Source organism: Gallinula chloropus (assembly GCF_964237585.1).
Source record: "Gallinula chloropus genome assembly, chromosome: 3".
NCBI lineage: Eukaryota > Metazoa > Chordata > Aves > Gruiformes > Rallidae > Gallinula > Gallinula chloropus.
Genome location: NC_140087.1, coordinates 17141884 through 17166407, shown reverse-complemented (window position 1 = coordinate 17166407; position 24524 = coordinate 17141884). Strand labels below are relative to the sequence as shown.

The following is a 24524-nucleotide window of genomic DNA, read 5'->3' as shown; positions in this document are numbered from 1 at the left end:
AGTACTTTGTGCAGTTTTTGCTCATGAAGCACAACCTTCTGCTGTTTCGGTTAGGTCTATCGTGAAATCTCTATCTAACACTTCCAGCATAAAAGATGTAGCAAATGACAAATGCATTCAAACTAAGGAAGAAAATGTAATCTGAAATGCTAAGCAGTTATTAGGTTATCAGAAACAGGAGGCATCAAATGAGTCAGGAAAACTGACCATGGAAGGCAATGAAATAAAGGGGCTCACGAGTTTCCATATCTTCCAAATCAAATTAAAAATAACTGTAATATCAATTTAATAAAATAAGGATTTATAAATCTGCATCCATTCAGAAGCTGACTTTGAATTAGACAGGTAAGGTTAGTTTTCAGAAACAGCAATGAAGGTCTTTTAATTAACAGTATAGGGACAGACTACCTTAAGCTAGGAAGGACGTCACATTTCCTGACATGCCTTGGAATAAAAAAGGAGGTCATACAGAGTCCCCACTCTGCCTTAGGTGAGGAAGCAATTTGTGCCAGCCTTCTTCCAGATTATCACATTGTTTCTGCAGCATCAGCCATAACGTAGTTGGGAGGGGGAGAGGGGGAGAAATGGGAGACAGAAAGGATAATGTGAGTCCCAGGCTCTTTGCCTGGCAGGAGGAACAGGAGAGCTGTGACCGCTGCTCTCTCCTCTGGGCTGCAACCTCTGAGGCAAGAAGCTGATCCAGCGTGGGAAGGGTTTGCCTTCCTCGGCAGTACTGCCTAACACATCTCTATAAAGCAGGTCACAACTGCACTTCCCTGCTTCGAAGCTGAGTTTATAATAGGTTGTTCTTCTTGCTATTTCACCGTGCTAATATAAAATAAAAAGATATGACACTGTGGGAAATGAATGAAAGTTGTGACATTAACAACCTCTTCCTTTGATTTGTATTGCTGTTTCCCACACATGCTTCAGCAGTGTGAGACCACTGCCGCTGCACACCGTCTCCTTCATTAGCGCAACCTGCTAACTACCGCAGAGCTCCTTCAGATGAAGGGTCTTTTAACTTTTCCATTGCTAACTCAGTACTTCCGAGCCTGTAACTTTACCTAATTCATATCATGATGGGAAAAAAATATTGTGTATTTCACTTCTCTAAATTTTAGTTAAATGGCTGCAAGATTCCATTGTGACTACAGAATACAATGCTAGCGACTGGTGTTAAAAGATCAAACTGGGATTTCTTTCTACTACTCACTGCCATGCTGACTTGCTGCACATGGAGTTCACATACATATGGAACACTGCAGTTCAAGATTAAAACCCTTCAGTGTAAAAGCATGATAAATAACATGAATTATGAAATCAGTTTATGATCATGACTGTGAATGTTCAGCAAAAAACAAGTCGTGTAATCAACCCTTTAAAACTCATCTTCAAATGTGAAATAGTATTTTTAAAAAAGGTAGTTTGAATTGCCACCATAACGAACAATTCAACAGAAAATTATAATACAAATACATTCTACAGAAAGATCTAAACTCTAGTTATAGGTCTAGCTTATTCTCGTTTGTATTGTATAACACTGGAGCATTGATCATAATCTGTGGTTGGTAGGGGGAAAAAGAAGTCATGCTTATATAGCTTCAGACCCCTTTGGAGTTCTCAATGGGTTTGCATTCTATCAAGCAATTCCACACAGCAATATTTCTTCTTGTCAAAATATTTAGCGTGGAATCCACCGTTTGCATTTCACATCTTTGGGTTAATACCTGGAAGGAGAAGTACCCCAAACCGCAAAAGCCTTGAAAGTTTGTGACCCAGAAAACAGCACCCAACCCAGCGGCCGCAGGGAGGGTCTGTGCTAACCTGCAGCTGTATCAGCAAGCTGTGGGGAAGGTGGCATCTGCGACATTCTCTGGCTTTTCAGATAGGGGAAGAAATTCCTCCAGAGAGCGCTGGCGACAGCAAGGTGGTGCTCTTTAGCCGCTAATGGAAGCGGAGCCTCTGGGACCGCGTTCCCGGGCTGAAGTCCCTGGCTTACACGTTTGTGCACACTCCTAGGGAGAAACACAAACAGCGTTTACGTTCAATAAATGAAAAATTCGCATCTTTTAAATACGCATTTACAACTACTTTAAACCGCGGAGCCCGAGAACCGAAGGATCATTTTGTGCAATTAAATCCTTTATGCCAAGACATTATGCATACCAGTTATTTGATGGATGAATGATGGCATATTAAGCACCACAAAGTTAATGTTAATTACTAATGTCAACCATTAATTATATGCTTTTTAATATGTCAGATCAAAATGAGAAATAGGCAGCTTTAAAACGAATATCTGCATTTTGCAACTGCTAGCGTGACAAGCAAGCCTGCTCACAACCCAGAGCCAGCTGCTTGCCTGTAATTTTTGTCAGTAGGGTTTTTAGGATAGGGCTGTGTACAGCAAATAATGGCGAATGATTTTGATCAATTGTAAGGCTTCCTTCTGAAACCTATTTCTCATTTGTAAAACCTCACTAGGTACGAGTTTAGATAAGAGAAAAGATTCATTTTATCCTGATGCACTGCAGACAATTAGGTTTGACAGCAATGCCCACAGCTTTGTTAGTACAGTAAGGACAAAAGTTACCACTACACATAACTCCCATCTCTTCCTGAGACAATGTGGCATGAATTCAATAACGCACTCAATTTTCTTTGATTCTTCTAGTACCATTCCTGCTACTTAATCTAATTTGGAAGTTGTGACTTTCTAGAGGTTTAATAGAGATATGTCTGCAGGGAATCAATGTTCTCAGAGAAATGGGGGGGGGGGGGGGAGGACGCAGAGGAAGCATTAATAAATTTGTCTGGTAGAGCAGGATAGGAGGCATTACTGCACTGGGCTGATCAACTAAATAACATGCTTATTAAAAACAATCTGTAGGAACGCACTATCATTCCTGTTCCTATTTATCTTCTGGTCAACTCAATTGAGATTGTGCATTAAAGCACAGGCAGCATTATTACATTTGCTTTATTAAATTCTATAAACAGCACTGTAAAGTCAGAGTCAAGATATTTATAAGATAATGGCAAGCAGCAGAGGCATCGAGACTTGCCTTAGCACTAACGTTTGTACACCATAATATGTTTTTTTCTTAATTGCCATCCTCACAACAGCAAGTGTTTCACAAAACTCTTCCCCTAGTTCTTTATTCCGTGCTCAACGTAATTTGAAATAAACCAAAACAAAAATAGAAAAAAACTCCAGCTCCTACTTCCCTTCTGGGAATGTGGGAAAATTATGAAAGAATTACACAACTCACAGCACTCATTAGGACATCTGAAATGGAATAATTTTAAATAAAGAGTAGACTGGCTGCAAGGCCTTCCCGTACTAGGGTTGATATTAGAAGCGCATCTCATTATACCAAATTAGTATCCAAAAATCCTGCCTAACACATAATTTAAAACATAAAACATCCTGGCTGTCAAAGGTAAGGATACCTTATGCCAGCCTGCAGGCATCCAGTAGTTTCAATAGGACAGACAGGGAGAGAATTGAGTACCAGCTACTTTTCAAATGGATACATTTAACAGACACAGAAAGATAGGCAATATTAGGAGGAATCAAGTGTGTCTTTGAGAGACGGTAGGAGTCCAAACATGGGAACAGAAGCCAGTAATTCTAAACCCAACGTTTATTCCCTCTGTGGCTTCACAGAAATCATACAGCCTTTGTTAGCCTCAGTTTCCCAGCCATGATATTTGGATAGTAAGACAGCTTACCCTTTAAGGATGCTGTGAAAACAATCAATGCTTAGAAACTGAGGATTATATTCAGTAAGTCAGTTGGTATTCCTATTTATAAGGCATATTCTCGAAGTCAACATGAATTGAAATAGAAGCAAGATTAGCATAAAAGGCCAACCAACACTTCTTTGGGAGCATCCCTTATCTAAAAAAGGGCAAAGAAAAGGGTGTAGTGGACAAACAATAATAAAGTAAAAAGCAGGGCTAAGGAAGCAAGTTAAAAATATATTTTTGCTTATTACAAAAAATAAAAAAGTTTAAACAGTTAAAGCATAAAGGGATTTTTTTTTTGCCTTTTTTGGGGTTTATTTTATTAAGAAAGGAAAGCACGATGCCTCATAGAGTAGAGAATAAAACTTGCAAGACCAATTTTTGCCATGCTTACACCCAGACTACACTGTAAAATTGCACAAAGACCTTTTTCTGTCCTCTAAACTGCCTCTCCAAAGAAGGGTACCTTGCATCTCCTTTAGCCATCTATGCAAAGCAGAAGGGTGTACAGACTTCCCAAGTAAGGTAATATATCTCCGTGTCAGCGGAAGGGCAACACGTACAACTCAGTATTTATGTTTATTCATAGTAACCTACACAAATGCTTGCAATAAGGTAAATGCTTAGAATCGATGGGGCATCGATACGTGCTGCAGCAGAACTAGCCAGCTACTTCTACAACAAACACCTTTTTTTCATTCCAGAAAAACACAGATAAACACAATTTTACTTTTTCTTCAGGCTTCCACACTTTTCTAGCACTGGACAAGCACACCCTCAAACATCACACTGGTTCTGAAAGCACATACGTGAGGCTTTCCATTGTGTTAAGAGGTGTAGAAACACTGTTTGCCTCATTACAATGGTAACATAACTTGGTGTGGGTTTTACTTGTTTTAAATTGTGGATTTCTTATTTACATAAAAGAAGTGTGCTTTTTCATTTTACCATCAGATCAAATAATCACTGTGTTTATAAAAGGGTATGTTTGTGCTACTTGAACGAGAATTGTGCTGGATGTATACCTAATAGTGGTAGCATGTGGGATTATTTTCTGCATCCTCCACCTCAGTAAGGAATTGCAGCCATTTGTCTGGATGTAGTTACTGTAATTAGGAACCACCCTTTTGCAAAAAAGAAAAAAACAAACCCACACTTTTGCAAGCCTGGATTACTGGAGTGAAATGTTAAGTCAAACTGGAAAAGTAAACGACATAAAACACAGAAACCTGCCTACAGAATGGAAACTCAAGTCACTGCTAGTCCATAATCCAGTCAGGCTGCACACTGACATTTAGACTTGGTACAATGTCAGTTAATTTGAACTACAAGGGTACAGAACACCCCAACATGAGAGAATACCTCTCTCCTCCTACCAGCATTGCAGGGACACACACTATCACCCACAGAGGCTCTCAGACTATAAATACAGACACTGGTTTCTTCATGGACAGTATTCCCAGTCCCTCCACTCCCAGACCACGCCACACCAGTCACAGCATCCACAGAACTCAGCTGCCCAGTACAGCCAAGATTAAGCTCAGGAAAGTCTTTTTAAAGGAAATGAACGACCTTTTGATGTTGAAACAAATAAATAATTAAAAGCCAACACCTGCAGGACCATCACCCTTGGATAAATCTAGGGAGATTGGGTAGAGATATACGAGTATTTCTGAAATGATAAATGGCTTTGATGCTTAGAATTTCAACTAACATCAGTTCTTTCAAGGAAAACTCAGGCAAAGTAAAATGAAACAAAGCACCACCACACTCAGATTGAAATAACAGGGGCTCTGCACTCTCTGCAGACCAATGGAACTGGAACAATAGTTGAACTTTGAGATTTCCCTCTTTAACCATCAGTGGAAGATTATCAACACAGTTTCTCATTTTGATATTTTAGCAACAAATAGACTGTCCCTTGGTCCTACTTTAGTGTTGCCACAGAGCTACAGAGTGACTGGGGGAAGTTGAGGCTTCATCAGGCACGGGGTAGCTATGAAGTTTGCAGCATCAACAGCCAGACATGGAGATTATGCAGTGAGCAACAAAGTAAGAGTTCTGGTTGCAGTGAAGATGACAGAATAGGTTCACATTTTCTCAGAAAGCCCTAGAAACAGAGGTGTCAGCTACCCAGAAATGTGCCCAAAAGTTATCATCTTAAGGTTTCCCCAAAACCAAAAGCCACATTAATATAATGAAAAGCATATTTGTTTCTCCTGAAAAGATTAGCAGTAAGTTACACAATAAAGATGGCATCAAAATAAAATCCAAAATAAAAGTGCCAATGTTGACACAATTCCATTTCATAGGGAAAGGTGTTCCTGCTTCCTATGCCCTCTTAATTGCCACTACAAAGAAATTATCTAGCGCCAACATACAGCAAAGCAGCAGGCTTTTCTGTAGAAATCTATTCAGCCATTCATTCTGTGGTTTCATAAATCTCACTGCAGTGATATACTCAAAATTTCTGCTGCTACTACAGGTGCAAAACACCGAGATCTCTGCTAGAGAGCAGTGTTCTCAGCTTCCGTGCCAAACAATATTCACCAAGCAGCATTTCAGAATTTAGTTCAAAACTACTCAACCAATTTCAAATGCCACAAAACGTCAATACTTCTTGAATATCTCTACTCATTTTTTCCTTTCATTCCACCAAAACTGTTACTTCTTACAGTGACCAGAAATGGAAGCAAGGTTTCAGTGGATGCCACACACATTTCTAGTAACTAGTCCTATCCAAGATCCTCACATGCCCTCCACATGCCTTGGGAAATAATCCAGCCTGGGTATTCATCTAGTTACTTATGATTGTATTTAGATACATGATAGTTATACAATATGGAAACTATAGCACTTATTTCGTTGATCCATACGGATACCAACTCCTATGTTGACAAACTCACTGTTAAACCTCCACTTTCTAATTTGTTCATAAGCATTTGTTTTTATGTCTGTGCTTCAAATATGCAGTTTACACTTAATACGTGCACATTTCTGAAATGATAACCTGTTCTACTAAGGGAAAACATAATACAAAGTGGGAAGGTGAAGATATTTTTAGAGTTAGTTACTTTTTGAACAATTTTTTTCCAACACATTCAGCAAAGAAAAGCTAGTTTAAACATGGACTATCACACTGCCATGCACAAAGTCAAAGACACAATGGTTGCATCTGGTTTTGTCTGCTTTCTTGTGGGTGGTATCATGGAGTTATGCCAAGCTGTGAATAACAAGCTGTATGGTCCTACCTCTCTTGCATATGCAGAGTCATGACAATGAAATGGAACTGGATACACAGGAGTGGCACACTGGTTCCACAATGGCCCAGCAGCTCCAAGAAGAAAGTGCTCCAAACTAAGCACGCTTAGAGACTGGTGAAAAGTCATAGATGTAGGTTGCAGGCATCACATGGTAAAGGCTTTTAGTATCTTGTCTCTCTGGGCACACAAGTTTAGGTACCTGGGGAACTTGTTAAAATGGAATTACCTACAGACTTTCAGACATTTCCATATGCCGGCTCTTCCAGTAAAACATGCATGAAGGAAAGTGACTAACTTCTATCCAAGTCTGATTCAAACATCCAAGTTCTCTTTTAAATCTGTTTCTATGCTCTTTGGGATACAGAATGTCTCAAACTTTAGTCGTCTCCATATCTGCAGGATACATACAAATTATCCATACTTTTTTTAAAAATATATATATATATATATGAACAACAGCCTTTTCACTCTTTGTTAACTCAGAAAAACCGAACCAACCTAAGACAGCACAGAATTTTAACCCATTTTTATGGAATTTAAAAAAACACAGATCTCAAAGATGAGCAACATGAGAAATTTAAGGCCAAAAAGAAGTTTTTCCATCCATTAAGAGAAACATTTGGGGGACCTCCCCAGTTTATAATGAAAGTGTCAGCACTGTGTACGTCATAACAACAGCATCACTACCACTACAGAGCTATACTGCTCGCTGTACAAACAGAACCAGAAAAATGATACATTATCACACATTAACACGCCCCCATCAGATCACGATTTACTAAATCGTGTTTCACTGTTCTTCCTTCAGGTTAATTTGCTTCAATAATCCACAGTAAACTGCACATTTAAATGTTTACTGCAAAAGGGATGTGCAAATAATATCTGATTATGTCTGTATGTGACGATCCCTGACTGGTATGATGAGGGAGGGAAGGGTAACAAGGGAAGAAAGATACTTTTCACAACTGTAACATCCAGGATTTTTATCAAATGCTTGAATTCACCCATTTATACTTAAGGTTTTTATAGCACCGACTTGCACAACATCATACATGTCAGTGTTACAACATGCCTTTATCAGGCACAACAACATGAGGCATACAGAAAGTGACATGCCTCGGATGTTGCATGAGATCCAATGGGATAAAAGGACATAATGGTTGAGAAGCAGGGCACAAACAGATATGAGACTCCCAAATCATAATTCCCAAACTGCTCACTTGAGTGGGAAGTTCCTTAGGTGCCTACAGTTCAACTACACAAATTCCCAAGCCAGGCATCTAACCCACAATCTTCATCTACTGGGACCCAGAAATCTGACCATGACTAACCTACACCAAGAAAACCAGGCTGCATGGAATGCAAAAGTAGCCACGTTCATTTCAAAACCTGGAATACAGGTGTATTTGTTAAATATAACCAAGGAGTCACAGTCTCAGGGCGGAGGGCACTGAAGTGCGGGTTTGATATACTGGTTTTGGGATCAGGCTCTGCTCTTGGATTGAGTTTTACATTAAGTCAGTCACTGGACAAAAGTGCAAAAAACCTACAAGGACTGGAGCTGTTGACACTCAACTTCCTTATATTATGCCTACTAGGTAACAGGTATTTAATTGTTCAAATTATGTTGTCTGTTACTGAAACCCAAAACCAACCAACCAAAAAACCAAACCAACCAACCCAAACATGCTGACGTACACATCTTCAGCATTGGGACTCAACAACGGTTCTGTTTTCCGTGATATTGAATCAGATTTCCCTGGGCCCACCAGACACAAACTGGATTCAATCCTTCACTTTGTCTACTGCTAGCCTACAGAAAATATGAAGTCTCACATAGGAGGCAAGAGTGAATTCTCTAGGACACACATACTGCCCAGCTAGGCCTGTAACTCTAGGCCATTAGACCATTGTACCTTGGAAGACATCTACACTGTCTGAGAGCAGGAGTCTTCCAAGTTCTGACATCCTCCTAGTTCATCTGAACAGAGCTGACAGACAGGCAGATGGTCTTTGTGCTCAGGAGTGAAAGGTCAAGAGGCCTTGACCTACAGTTACCACTGTAACACTCTAGGACTGAGGTGTTTCAGACCATAATTTAAAGGACTTTTTTTGTGTGTGGAGAGACACAGACAGACAGGCATCTAAGCTTCAGCTATATGAGACACACACAAACATTAGGGCAGCACTTCAATTTGGAGAGCTTCTCTGTAAAACCTTATCTAAGCATTGCTAAAAGATACTCCACCTTTCTCCATCCAAAAATGCCAACCATATTGGTTTCTCTTTTTTTTTCCACATACACATCAGGAAAATATCATCTCTAAACATCCTAAAACTTATTTTGCATTATGTTCCCTCAATTGAAAAAGTGCCTATCAACAAAATAGAAAAGGCTACAGATCCCTTCAATTTACCACACACCAATTGCTGCCTGAGTAAAAGATCACATACTCTTTCCTGATGAAGATACAGTAGGTTTAAAAACAGAGCCATTCCAATTCTTTCATTGATGGTATAAATCTTCAGATCTCAGTGGAAGAGCCTAGTATATTCCTATTGTTACTGGATCGCTGACGGAACAGACTCAACTGTTAAGAAGCTTCTAATGTGACAATTTATATAAGCAGAGTAATTAAAGTATATTAGAAATCCAGATAATCTCCCCCAATCAAACCAATGAAGGGCAGCTCATGGGCATTCAAATCACACATTGCAATTTAACTCAGGGTCACCTTCCCAAGTAAAATATCATCAACAGAAAATACCTTAAACTAAATGATCCTTACTCATTACTAAACATATTCAGGAAATTACATAATGCTCTTTGAATATACAAATATTTTAATAACAGTTAACCACTTCAAACAATTATTTTTTCCTTTCAGTGACTGGAAGACTAAAGCCAAGTTTCCTTTCTCAGACATTACTTGGGATATTCACTGAAACATACAAAAGAATGGGGAAAACCTGAGACCCTTTTAAATGCTGCAATGTGAGTACAGCAGGAGCAGTATTTGCTCATATTACTGGACTGTGCGTTAGTACATACGATGCAAGTTGTCAGTAATTAAATAATTACAGTATCAACAGCTAGGGAATCTAGCTCATGATTTTTTAATATTCTCACAAGCAATTATATTTTTTACTATGCCTGTTTGGGCGGGGCTGTGTTTGTTTTATGTATCTTCTGCAAGTAAGTCTATCAACTACACAATTAAAAGCATTTGATTGGACATATAAAGTAAATCACACTTGGAAAGCATTAGAGTTCTGGGTTTAAGTTATATTAATTTAAAAAAAAAACCAAACATAAAAACACCCCCCTGCAAACATAACCATTGTAACTCACCTCTTAATAAGTAAAAATGGAAAACATACCCTATTCAAATTTTAATATTCCAAACGTTTTTTTTAACCAACAGATGGCTGTAATACACAGCTTGGCAGCTATTTCATTAAAGAAATATGATTCAAGAAATGCGTCTCATCTCTGCCTGAAACTAATGCAGAGGAATTTGGTAGATCCATGTTTTTCACTAAATTCTTTTGATTTAAATGTACCATTACAAACAGCACGTAGCACAGAAAAAAGTGAACTGAAAGCCTCAGGTTTTAAGACAGTCACCTTTTCCACAGAAATATGGAAACAATCATACATTATGTTAGGATATATAACCAGCAAAGTTACCTATTCTTGCTTGATCCATTTTCCCAATCAAAAAATCACTAAAATAGTAAAAGTGACCATGACCTGATCCCCTTCAGAGTTTTCAAACCAGGCATTCAAAGTAAAATACGTTAGTTTGTTAAGCTGCACCATCTCTGAACACGTCCATCCCTGAAACGCTAAATATATTCATTCCTTGGGAGCTCATCTTCTGGATTTTTAGAAGAAATTAGCTCACAGGAGTGAGAAAGCCAAAGAAGCACAAGGGCCAAAGCAGTACTGGCCTGAACATTCCCACCCTTTACTAGAGATCAGCAAAAGTTCCCAGCATACCACTGTCAGAACTGGGAGAGACAAGAGGATAAAAAAAGTCTGTTTTAAAACTCATGGGGTTGCAGGAAGGAATGTGCAAATCCTTCAAATAGGAAAGTGGACAGACAGCACCTGCTGAAAAGTTTAACTCAGAATAAAACCAGAAATGAAGTGACCTCCAAGCGCAGACAGCTCTCCATCCTCTGTAAAACCACTTCTTTCATCACACTGTGCCTGCAGTGACCTTTCCCCCACGCACTCTATGGCAGAAGAGACACCTGGAACATGTTATGATCAGCCTGTCCTGTCCCTCTGACTTTTCCAGATGACTGCAGATGCAGTAAGACCTGCAGTAATCTGGGCCAAAGAGATGCCATAATTGTGAGATGCAAGTGTAAGCTGTCATATAAACACTTGCAAGAATTTTCCACTGGCTGTTTGATGAAGGGCTTAAATACACTGGCCAGCAGTCTACCTGAAACACTTACTAAATCACAAGATACAGCAAGCATTTGGAAACTGGCATACAATAAAATAAAGAACAAGGAAAAGGAAATCAAACTTGAAATTTTTCTTTAGTTGCAGGATTCCCTTTAAAAGGAAAAGTGTGATTCTACAATGTGCAATACTGAAGTCACTGTGAGGGTGACAGAGCACTGGCACAGGCTGCCCAGAGAGGTTGTGGAGTCTCCTTCTCTGGAGACATTCAAAACCCACCTGGACACGTTCCTGTGCAATTCAGTCTAGGTGATCCTGCTCTGGCAGAGGGTTGGACTAGATGAACTTTCGAGGTCCCTTCCAACTCCTAATGTCCTCTGATTCTGTGAAGAAGGGGCAGTAAGTTCCCAGGACTTTCTATGCATTTAACTTTACAATTTAGAGGAAAGCTGTTCATTAATAGGTCTGCAGTCATCACAGATACAAAATGTAAACACATCTTATATTGCTCCTTCAATCCACTGATGCATAGGTAATACTGTTTATTTTTAGATGCAGAAGACTAGGAAATGTTTTTCTTAATTACTCTAAATTGTTATTGTAGATGTCTTTTAGAATGCAAATATTTTCCTATAGAATTCACTATTTTATAAGCAATCAAATGGCATAACCATCCCATAGTTAACCACTAAATTAATTCATCAATCAATCTGTTTACCCATTTTTGAATGGGTAGTCTTGAGGAGCCTAGGTGAAGAAAAGTCCAAGGCAACATCCACAGGACCGGACTAATTATAATAAATAAAAAATTAAATAAGCAATCTTCATATCAAAGAGATCACCTCCTGATATCAAAGATTCTCATATTGACTGGGACGGAAAGTGTTAATGCTGTGATAAAAGGTTTTCAACTGCAGTTGAATCATGTGAAGATTATCAATATAGCAGCAATGTACAAAGGGGCTTCAGGAAGGTTACAGAGTTTAATATAATCCTCTCTATAGCTAAGCACAGTAATAGAGAACCCCGTGTTCACCGTGACAGCATGTTGCTTGTGCTCAGTAATGCTTTTAAAATATACAGGGAGAACAAGATATCCCCAACATCTTTACTATGCTCAAACACAAAGTAAAGATATTAACAAGAACAGACACTCAACCCTAAAACACGAAGGTACTGAGAAGCCAAAACTTTAGAGCTGCAGAATATTAGTTAGCACTTTCTCATTAACAGTTCTCAGAGGGTTTAACTACAAAACAAGTTGCTATGACCATAATTTAAATGCAAGCAACAAAGCCCTAGCCTGCTTTGGCTAGGTCTGCTGGGAGGGAATATTACATCCGCTTCAGCCACCCTAGCAAATTTGTGCCAGAGAGTTCTTGTTTCTACCTAACCACATTTAACTAAGGTGAGGTTGCAAGAGCAGCAAAGACAACATAACGTGTGCTAATTCAGTTGAAGTAGTTCACATTTCGGCTTGTGGAACAGTCTTGGTAAAAACAGAGCTAATTTGAGCCTAAATGCAATTTTCCTTCATTACTTTCAGTGGTATTCAGCAAGCTTTCTTTGTATCTTTAATGTAAAGTATAAACTGGAACACACAGAGTGACTCTCCACTGTCCAAAAATCTCAAGTCCCATGAGAGTCAGTCCAAGTGCTCCCCTCAGCAGCAGGGCTCAGCTGCTCACAGATCTCAGCTAAGCACCTTATGCTAGAATCTACACTGGTCAAGGCACTGGGAGTCATTTTGTTGCTTTGAACAGGTAAAGTCAGTGCTCAGTTATTTCAAGAAACAACACAGAAAAAGCAGACATTTAAAAAGACATTTAGTTTGCCTAAGTGGCCTTTCAGCATAGGTCAGAATCAAAATCTTTTAATCCTCTGCAAGAACAAAGGAAAATAAAGAAAAAAAGACAGGTTGCATTTGAAGTTGATTCTATTCTAGGATGTCATTTCATAGAATCACAGAATCAGAATGTGTAGGGTTGGAAGGGACCTTTAGAGGTCATCTAGCCCAAGTAGCAAGGACATCTTCACTAGGTCAGGTCACTAAGAGCCCCATCAATCCTGACCTTGAATATCTCCTATTCAGGAGATATCTCCTCTTATTTTATCTCCTCCTATTTTAGTTCCCATACATACAAAAATAAACCCCACCTAAACTAAACAGTGTATGTAAATCATTGCTATTTCACAGAAGTTAAAATAGCTCCATTTCAATTCTTGAAAACTTACTTTGAATAGCAATCATGGTAACAGACTGACATTACAACTAATTCTGATCAAAATAAGGCAAAACTCCCCAATAAATTCCTGTACCACATGCAAAATTTCAGCACTCTGAATATCTCAGCCTCTGTTGCATTGTTCTGCATGAGTCCTCTCAGATCCGCCAGGGAGCTGGGTGCCATACAGCCTGACCTGTAAAAGCTGTCTTCCCCCACCCCCCCTCAGGTTCCAAGTGTGTTCAACAGGCAATTGAATTATGTTAAAGGCAGATATCCAGTCATGAGGGCAGAGTCTGCAGACACATCACCTCACATGATGAGAGTTTAAAAGAAAAACACGCGATCCACCACTGACCGACTGGCGAGGGATGGGGCGGGGACTTGCAGGAGTCATTGGGGACTCTTTGATCAGCCCTGACAGTTCAGCCTTTGGTTTTGAGGGGCTTGGGGTTTTTTTTATTTTAAACAGGGCTCATCTGTTATATCAAAGATTTTTTAGAAAACTACTGTGAATTTTGTAATTAATTTCTGTAACTTTAAATTATAGGGACATAATTGATTATATTTTAAAAACATGAGCCTAATTTGGTTCCCCAAGTATTTCATGTTTGAAAGAATAGGAAATCTAGATAGCTGCAGATGATCTTTGTTCAAGTTCATAGCCTATTAGGAGCACAAATGCTAGCATCCGTCATATAGGGAACAGACAATGTTAGCTGTTATGTTTTTTAGCTGGAAATAGCAAATCAGTGATGGTACATGAAATCCTTTTTAACAGCCTTCCAGGAGACCTCTTCCTCTTACCATCAGAGCAGGATTGAATTACAAGAAAAGGCTCGAGGGTCACAGCAAATAAGCTGACTTAGCATCATTTGCTCCTTGTTAAAGGCCACCTCTCTTCAAAATATTCAAAAGAAAGATCCACTCAAACCCACCAAGGCTCCCTTCCCAAGCGAGCTCTTTGCTTTCAAAGTTCTAAAAAGATGCTACACATCAAGCAATATCCTGGTATTCTTTGCAGCAGTTTTGCCCTGAACACAGAGTGTGGAGTACAAAACCTGCCTTCTTCATTCTTAGTGAGAAATCGGAGAATAGTTGAGGGTGGAAGGGAATTCTGGAGGTCATCTGGTCCAACCCCCTTGCTCAAGCAGGGTCAACTAGAGCTGGCTGCTTAGGACCACGTCAGCCTAGATGGCTTTTGAGTATCTTCAAAGATGGAGACTCCACAACCTCCCTGGGCAATCTGTGCCAGTGCTCAGTCACCCTCACAGCGAAAAAAGTGTTTCCTGATGTTTAGAGGGACTCTCCTGCGTTTCAGTTGCTGTCCATTGTGTGTCCATTGCCTCTGGTCCTGTCACCATGGAAAAAAGCCTGGCTCTGCCCCCTTTGTACCTTCCCTAGTTCTATTGAAGGGATAATGATAAGCATCTCCCAGAGCCTTCTCTGCTCCAGGCAAGCTCAAATACCTGATGAAGGTGTACAGAAGCCTTCCACATCACTAAAAAATGAATTCTATGTGAGTATAATTTATAGTGAGAATCAGAATGCCAGGTTATCTGAGAAGCTGAGATAAAATAAAAATGCTTAAGTGAAAAAAACAAGTGCTCCTGATTTCAGCCATGTTACTAATACAGAGACAAGCTGCAGACTGCAGATGAGTATCTCGCAGAGAACCCCTCAGTTGGTTCAAAACTTCTAAAATTTGTCATCTTCTAGAAACTGTGTGTTAAATAGGATTTCTGTTTGATTGGTGACATGTTTTTGCCCATGGCTTGGTGGTTTTCTCGGGGCCTGTTTGCATCTTTTTTGTTTCTTAAGAGCTAGTGATAAAACAATCTAAATTGGAAGGGACCTCTCAAGGTCATCTGGTCCAATCACGACTCAAACAAGGCCGCTGAATAACCCCAAGGAGAGAAATTTGACAACCTGACTTAGAAACCTGACCCTTCTACCTAGTAAAAACCTTCTTCACAATCTCAGTTCATTGCTTCCCTCCACTACACAGCTCTGTGAAGAGTCTGTTTCCATCTTAACTTTACACCCCCCCCTCAATTGGCATACAAAACAATAAAACATCTTCTCCCTGCTAACTCACATCCAAGGCTGAACAAACCTCAGTTTTCTCTGCCTCCCCTCACAGGGCATTTGCTCCAGACCCCTAATCATCTTGGCAGTCCTCTGCTGGACTTAAATCACAATTTCAATGTTTTTCTTGTACAGGGAACCCAGTATGCTACTTACTTACACAACATAATTTACTCAAAATGCATACTTCTAAGACACCAGGAGGGCAATGAAGTGTAGCTGTCTATAGAAACACAATGACCCAGACTCTGATACAACAAATTTTCTGAATTTTTACAAGCTAAGCCGTTTTTACCAATTCCTTACTGTCTTTTGTTCACAAAAGATTTCCACAAGAAGTAACTATGCAGTATGACTGGAATGCCAATCACCTAGTCCTGAAAGGCCCGTACTGAAACCTAATTTTAAGCACAATCATTTCCAAAATCTTGCCTTCAGCTCTTCTGTGGGACTCGGAGATCAGCATATCACCAGTTGACAGACAATTATAATGATGCAACAGGTTCAATTCTTCTGTAAGATATTGTTTAGACTTTTTAAAAACCTTTTTTTCACACTGTAAAGAAATTTAAAAAAAATAAATTTAAAGCTTAACAAGTTGACCTTAAGCAGCTGACTTATTACAATTCATAGCCCAGAAGTGTAATGGACTCTTAGTGCTGAAGGACTCCTCACACCAGGGAACAGACACTGTGCAGCTTAATCAGTGGATCTCTGTTTAAGCTGATGGTGTTCCATTCAAACAGATCAAAGCATACAGATCACTTTGGAAAAAGCTTACAGTTTTGGAGATGTGTTGGTAAATTTACAGGCATGTGAAGATCATTAATATTCTTCTTAGCCACACTATGGAAAACAAAGTTTGGCAAGTTCCTTGAAACAAATTCACTTCACCACATCTCTCAAATTTTGCCCTTTACCTAGCAGAGTTTTAGAGATGTAGTTACACTCATTGGGCATGTCCTCACCCAGGCTCAAGGACCCAGAAGATAGAGAGAAACTGGTAAAACAGCTATCCTGGCTGCAGAAATTCAAATGCTGAGTTAGTGCCATCACACTTGAAATATCCTGATTTGATCAGATGTCAAATGGACCCTGAGGACAACTACAACAAAATTTCGGGGGGGGGGGGGGGGGTGGGGGGGTGGGTTGGGGGGAAGCAAAGGAACAGTATCAAAACCTAAATGCCAAATACTGAAAAGAAACTAAAAGTACTTCTACCCACAGTTGTCTCTTCAGACATTCTGAAGAAAATTTCCACTAACACTCCTATGCTATCTTGCCATTCTTAGTTTTCAGGGAGGAAGCCTGAGAAAATACTTCAAGTTTTTAGTGTTTCTCTTATTTTAAAATAAGATATCAACAGAAAGAGAAACTAGTTCGAATAAAGTTTTTGTTTTTAAAAATGAAACTTTTACTCTGGCTCCTCTAGCTGCCTTTGCAGAAAATGAAAAACTATATGCATATGGATACTTTCTAGCAACCTGCTGGGAGTCATATACTGTAAGTGGCTTAAGAAAATCTTTCCCTCCAAGAGAGAAAACAGCTTTTGGAAGGCTCCTACTCAAGATAATGAAGTAACTTGTTTCCAAATTCCGAAACAAAGTATTTTATTTCCTCCCTGAAAAATCAATTTTTATCTTTCCAGAGTATCTGTTCTGTTACAGGGTGCTGTTCCTGTAATACATTTTACTGAATAAGATTACTTCAGGTATCAAATATCCCCTACTAACATTGTTCCAAACATCTGGTAATACAGACAGGAGAGCTAATTTTCTGTCATCCAGGAAGAACGGTAGGCTTGCTAAACTTTAATCATCATCCCCTCTGAAACACAGTAAACATCACTGTTAGAACTGATAGTTTATTAGATCGAAGCTACCATCAACAACGTCAGTTCTGCCTGGTCATGTTAACAGGAAAATGTTTTACGAGTTCTACCACTGGGCATCCATTTAACTTCCAGCACCAGCTATGCTGTAAAACCCTGCACATAATTTATTTGGTGACCTGCGTGTGTGGGAAGCATTATCCAGGCGAAACTTCTCACAGCCTGACAAAATGCTTTGATTTGCACTGTTCAGATGATTGAACAAAGAGACTTTAAGCAATCACCAACAATAGCTTTTATCTCCAAATGTGCTAAAAGTGCAATACAACATGAGAGCGACCTATTGCTTTAAGACCAGCTTTGATAAAATACAAGTGATTGGACAAATAGGACATTTTAAACTTGCACACATCTTGTCCATTAGGCTTCAGAATTAGTAAAGTTCGCGTTTATCTTAAACACCATTTTGAGCAATTTCCCCCCACAACACTCGGAATGCTTCCCTGGTACCCATGGTAACCACTCTGCTTACATATAGCTTAAAACACACATTCATTCCAATTAGGTGAGGTAAACAGCAAACAGCCATTCATAATTCCTCAAGTTACTAACATTTTTTTCTTAGTATTCAACAGTCTTCAAAACAGTTCCTAGTTGAAGTCTCCCACACACAGTTACCAAAACGTAGGTCTGTCACCCAATTTCTCTTCCCCGCATCACAGCTGAACTGATTTAATGACTCCCAATCATATGCAAACTATACAAATGTAGGAATTGATTAGGTACCAGTGTAATTCCAACAATGCAGATCCAGTAACTTACTGTGTTTCTTTTCAGTGCAAATATATTGCTATGACTCTGCAAGGCTTCCTAGAGTTTAATCTATTTTTTTCTCTGTACCATAAAAAACATTTGATTTATAATAATCTGACATACGCCGCAATGTCTTCCAAACGACTCACCACAGACAGGAAACATACTCAATAAAATATTATTATATCTAATATTCCACTGTATTTCACAGAAAGGGATGTTGTTTAAAAACCTGCAGCACAATTTTTTAAAACATTCTGCTTCTGTGGGCGTGTTTGGTACTTCCATGAATCCCTTAAAACATACTCCACACACCTAGTTTATTATCTGGTGGGTTTTTGGGTTTGTTTGTTTGGTTGTTTTTTTTTTTTTTGAGAAAGCAGCTGATAAAAGCATTTTTCTGGTGCTTTTTACATTAAAAACCCAACAGTGTAAGCCTCGGGACACCTACCAGCTCCTACTACTAGCATGTCATGTCCTTGCTACACAGCATCACCTACCCCAGCCAGATTACACAATGTTAATAGTGTCAGAAATACGGGTTTAAAGTTTTCTATGCAGCTGCTGAAAGAGTTCAGAGACCTCAGCAAGACACACAGAGTTAAATGTTTAAACTGTTTTTCTTATTTTGCTCTTTAAAACCTTAAACTAGAAAATCCCTTGAGTGAGAAGTCAGCGAAAGGCTGCCATCCTTTCTAGGGTTAAAAGATGCTTTTGTAAGATTTTAGGTCAGATTAACCTTTTGCTCACAATAGGGCTGGTTATTGGTTTTATTTTTTACTGTCTTTAACACAGGTAAAAAATCAATATGAAGCGAGACAAAGGGCTCTGGAGGCCCTGGCTACACCAGCTTTTGGTTTGGCTCATGCACAATCCTACAACATGCTGAGGCTGGGAAGGATTAGCCTGCTTGTGTTGAGTAAACCGATGATACTCAATAAACAGTTTCTGTTGTAAACCCCTTAGGACGTGCAAAGCCACACTAGTTGGCATTAGACCAGATAAGCTGCCGAACCAGCTGTAATCTCATTTAGACCTGAGCTGATCCTCCTGTCCTTTCATTCCACAGGATCAAAGCAAACCACTGAGGAGGCAGCTGTATTATAGCAGCAGTGCTTGCTGGATGCGGCAAACATTTCATAAATTCCTCTCCTTGAAGCAAGCCTGCACATAATCTACCCAGAGCCAGTTCAATCAATGGATTTCTGAATTCATTAGTCTTATTATTACAGGATAACTGTTTTCTCCACATAGTGTGGTAGTTGTTGCAAGCCAACTTTGCAAAACAGCTCTTATTGCTGACCATTTCTTTCTGGTAATGTGCCTTTGCATTTTTGCTGTGCCACATGAAAATGATTTAAATCACTTCAATGCAGTATTTTTTTAAAAGACTGGAAATAAAACCAATTCACGAATATTCAAGTAGGAAGCACTGAAATATAGTAAAATCTCCCAAGCATAATTACTGGCTACCTGCTCGCATGCTTCCATGCATCAGTAATAATGACCAATGTTTTCTGAGCTCAATGACAGCAAATGATAATAGAGAAAGCAGAGATTATAGTAGTATGCATTGTAGTAGCATAAATACAGACTAAAATTACAGATGTGAAAGGAGTCATTCTAAGAAAAAGATTTCTATTTGCCTTTTACTCTTTGTGTTCTCTGAAATTAAAAAGAAGAAATATTTTCATTGTTAAAGAAAAGAATAGCACAACTTAAAAAAGAACCCCAGAAAACCACGAAAGCAACAGGTCTTTTTAAACTCAGCAAAAAAAGAAATCCGAGATACTGGATCAAATAAGACTTGAGGGTGTAACACTCAGTTTCTGTACATCAGTTGGAGTTTCCACTGTGCAATTATAGCTAAAAAAAAGTTCTATAATAACCCTAAGAACAGAAAGCATAGCTCAGACAATGTCAACTACTCCACTTCCCACCTCTGAAGTCTGCAATAACATCCACAGATAAAGAAAATAAAATTAGTTTTGTAACCTACATTGGAATAGAGAAATACTATTAAACAATTCCAGTTCATTGCTAATTTCATTAATTGTTAATGCAAAGACAGAAGTTTTCTTGTGCAGTTGCACTGGCAAAAAAAACCCAAACCCAAAACAAACTAACCACAAAACACATTAGAAGAATTCTGAGGTAGAGCCGTGATTTTTAGGGATGTACAAGTAACATTAGTGATTCTTGGATCACTCCTTGAAAAATGAACAGGCACAGGGCTATGTTTGGCCAGAAAAATGGGGGAGGCCAGGCAACCCTTACAATTAAGGTATAAATAGCAGTGTTTGGGCCTCGTTGTTTACAGACAGTATAAATATACAATACTTTAACACACACAAACTGAAAAGACAGAGGATCCCTCACAAAGAATGGCTCAGAGTTCACAGAAAGATCTGTATCTTTGTACTCACACCCTAACCTATACTACACAGATCTACTGCACCTCTGTATCTGGTCCTTAATGTGTTTAATACGGGTATGAAAAAAGCTGTCCCTTTACTACAAAGCTTCAATGAAGTAGAATAAAATCAGATGTTTAACACATGCAAATGGGTTTTTAACAGATTACAGAGAAAAGATGTTGAGGATGAAACTTTTTTTAAGTGCTGAAGCACAGATGTGCTAGAGCATGTCACAGGCAGCTGGCAAAGATGAACAAAAGGTATCTGCACCTATCCTATACAGATGTGCACAAAACCTCACCACACATCTCTTCCTCAATCACTTAGAAACCATCTGATGTGTTAGTTAATGATTCCCCTCTCTCCACTTCATTCTTCAGACATAAAGGGGTCCCATTTAACATAATCACTTAATAACAGCAAAGTGATGGGTATCAGAACCCTAATTCTTCTAATATTTGCAAAATCCAGCTCTTTGTAATAATAATAACACCATGATAGCAAACTGTAAAACTGTGTAATTATACTTTAATTGTATTGTGAGGCATGCATTAATCACAAAGTTTAAGTACCAAGGATGGAATTATAATAATTCTGTAAAACAAATTTAAGCTAGCTAAGTAGGTCAGAACCACTAGCATGCAACAGGAGACCTCTGGGAATTTATCAGTTAATGGCTATTTATGTGCAAATGAGTGCCCTCCAACCCTCCCAAATCCTGTGTAGCTGAAGGGTATTTCTGTTAACCAGGAGCATGCTTAACTGCTGAGGCATAAATTAAACCATTTATTGGAATGATTTTAATTCTTCTCTCCCCCCACCCACTCTTACTACTCCCTCCATCCTCACTAGCAGCACAATTTACAGTATTAATTTACATGGAGATAGGACTGCTGAAGAGTTTTCAGAAATTACTCTGTTTCAAGGAAGAGGGGAAAAAAAAAAAGCAAGAAAAAAAAAAAAAAGCAAGAGAAAAACTTTCAGTGAGAGACAGTAGCAATGCTGTACTTATTCTTCAAATCTTCCAGAGGGCAGGTTGAGTTATTAGAAATTCCAGAGATTCAGCAGTGCGGTGGAAACCCTTTCATAATGAACGCTAATGAAAGGAAATTCTGTGTTATGTCCTCACGTTCTAAACCTGGAGAAGACAATGAAGCTCAAGGGGGACTGTATCAACTGCATTTTCTGCCGTAATGCTCAGACTGTGGCCGTATCAAAGGTTTTATTTCAAGACAGAAAATGATAAAAACTTCTGGGCTGCCGGAAAACACACCTTCCATTTCTGAGTTTGACTTGGAAAAAAACCTAGTCATTTTTGATGTCTGGGGGAAATAGATGCCTTTACAAAACACTCAGAATCAAGATGTATTGAATTTTCACTGTGATGTAAAATGGGGATGATTTACAGACAATATAAATGATTTCTCAACACTTATAATCATAGCAGTAATTCAGTACTGCCAGGTAATGTAAGCATAACCCCAAGATTCACTTTCAGGCTTACATTTTCATATGTTTGGGGTTTCTTTTTTCCTAAGCACATGCACACATTTTCTTGCAAAGCTTAGGGTCCCAGAATAATAAAACAGTAAAAGTTTGATTACCCTAACATCAATTAACCATAGCTCCCTGTTACCCTAAACAGGGTCACATCTTCCCAATGTCTAATAATTACATTGTAAAATCCCTTGATTGCTTGAATATATTCACTCTCCCTGTGACATTTGGCTAATCATGGCTGTGCTATAGTTAATTATTATTTAAGAGATAATCACAGTGCTTTACTTTCTGATGTCATCTTTTCACCTAGTACAAAACTCCGCTGAACGCAGAGAGCATTTCCTCAGCTCAGCCGTCGTAGAACACCCTTGAAAACAGAGGTGTGGTGTGCATCAGAGGAATATCCTAAGAGCAAATCTTTAGCAGCTTTAAGATATTGTAGGCAGATACCTGGAACACTTCCTGAAGTATTTTCAAATGCATATCACCAATAGCTAATCAATATATTCCCGCCAATGAAAACATTTGCTTTTATTCTCATGTTTGACTTTTTTGTAAGGAAAACATGACTGCAAAAAGCAGTAAAAGAAAACCTCGTTGTCCTGGAAAGCACACATGCACTTGCCTGTCCCTCCTCTCCCTCGATAAGAGATGACACCCGTCCCTGGCTGCCTCCACTCTCCTGCTGCGTGCATAATGGCTGCCCTGGCTGCCTGCGCGGTCCCTGCGTTACCAGAGAGAGAACCAGAACGTTTCTGTTCCTTGCCATGGATTTGCAAGCAGACAGACTAAACCAGAGACTTCATACCGCTCTCTGGTAACAGCCAGAAATCAATGTATGAACAGAACCATTTGACAAGAAGAAAAAAAAAGAGAAAAAAAGTTCACTGGTGTATTTTCAGGGAGAATTAGCACAGCTGTATTATCAGAGCCTGTCAAGCTCCCGGTTACCTCACTGTTCCCTACAGCAAGGGGATGCAGCCTTGATTATGTCTGTACCTTCCAGCCATTGGCAGGGCCTCAGCACTGCCCCAAGGCTTTAATTAACCCCGATTAGAGATAAACAGGGCCTTCTGGTTGGGAAAGAGAAGAGAGAATAGGCAGTACTTCTAGCTTATCAGAGAACCAAGTAAACCACAAACTCTTTTTACCTTTCTCTACTCACTCTTCTCCCAGTAATAATGTCAGGAAGGGAGCCCCACAAAAACATGAGGTTGTGCATGATGTACAGGTTGCAGAGTATGCTCCACTCTTTCCATTTTCTTTTAGGTATGATAGGGTGGCCTACTATTTCAGTCTCATTTTCACCAGCCCATGTTCAGTACCACTGAAAGCAAAGTGGAGCATTTAGCCACTAGCAATTAATGGCACCTGGGACTTGCTCCAAGCCAAATAAAATGTGACAACGCACACCTACATGTCCTGTGTCAATTAGAAAATGTCTAAAAAAGCATTTTTCAAAGTAGTTTTCTAGAGACAATTCAAGACTTGAACACAAAAACACTGTAAACCCAGCACCCTCTTCAGCAGAGCCACCACACCACGCACACAAGTAGGAGTCGCCTCTCGCAATCCCACCCCAGAAATTCCAAGAACCAGTAAGATACAGAAGCACTAAACAGGTCCAGTTTTTTTCCTCCCTGACAGAAAGAGGAAATAAAGAGAGTGCAGACAGTACAAATCAAAATGAACAATAGATTTCCAAAGTTTCCATAATTTATGGCAGATTACATTTTCAAGTATGGCTTCTTTACCTTCTGATTTCACCATGTTTTTGTTCTGTAAGCAAAAGCACAGCATACTGTCTAAGAAGCATCCTTAACCAACACCAGCTGTATGGAGCACTCATTAATATCAAATCACAAAGACTATTCCCAGCAAACGTTTCTCTAATTCATGGTCTACAAAGTAAAAAATGAAATTCAGTTCCACAACTCTCTCTTACAGATTACTCTAAATAACCACACTAAACTTCTTCTGCCCCAGATTAAGCTGATCTTCCTTCACTGGCATGATGAACAACAAACAACTTGTAACATAAAAGGATATTGCAAAGAAGACTTCTAGCATGTCTCCCTTAATATTTTCTACCTACAATCAGTTCTGCCAAACTTCTTCAAACTTCCCAGCCTCATCATTCATTTCTGTGACTCCAATTTTCAATTTCTTCATGAATGTTTTGGTAACTGCCATAGAGAACTACAATTAAAGACA

The 24524-nt window shown here is 39.1% G+C and overlaps 1 protein-coding gene across 1 annotated transcript in view; it reads right to left on the bottom strand.

Annotated features, from left to right (window-relative positions):
• The window catches only part of MMS22L (MMS22 like, DNA repair protein), a gene marked incomplete at both ends in the record, with an annotated part of 92635 nt that overhangs the window by 22944 nt on the left and 45167 nt on the right, over nt 1-24524 (bottom strand). The window contains one exon of the mRNA XM_084262541.1: nt 1828-2018. Within this exon, the coding sequence (XP_084118667.1) occupies nt 1828-2018 (191 nt within the window). The remainder of the gene's footprint in view (nt 1-1827; nt 2019-24524) is intronic.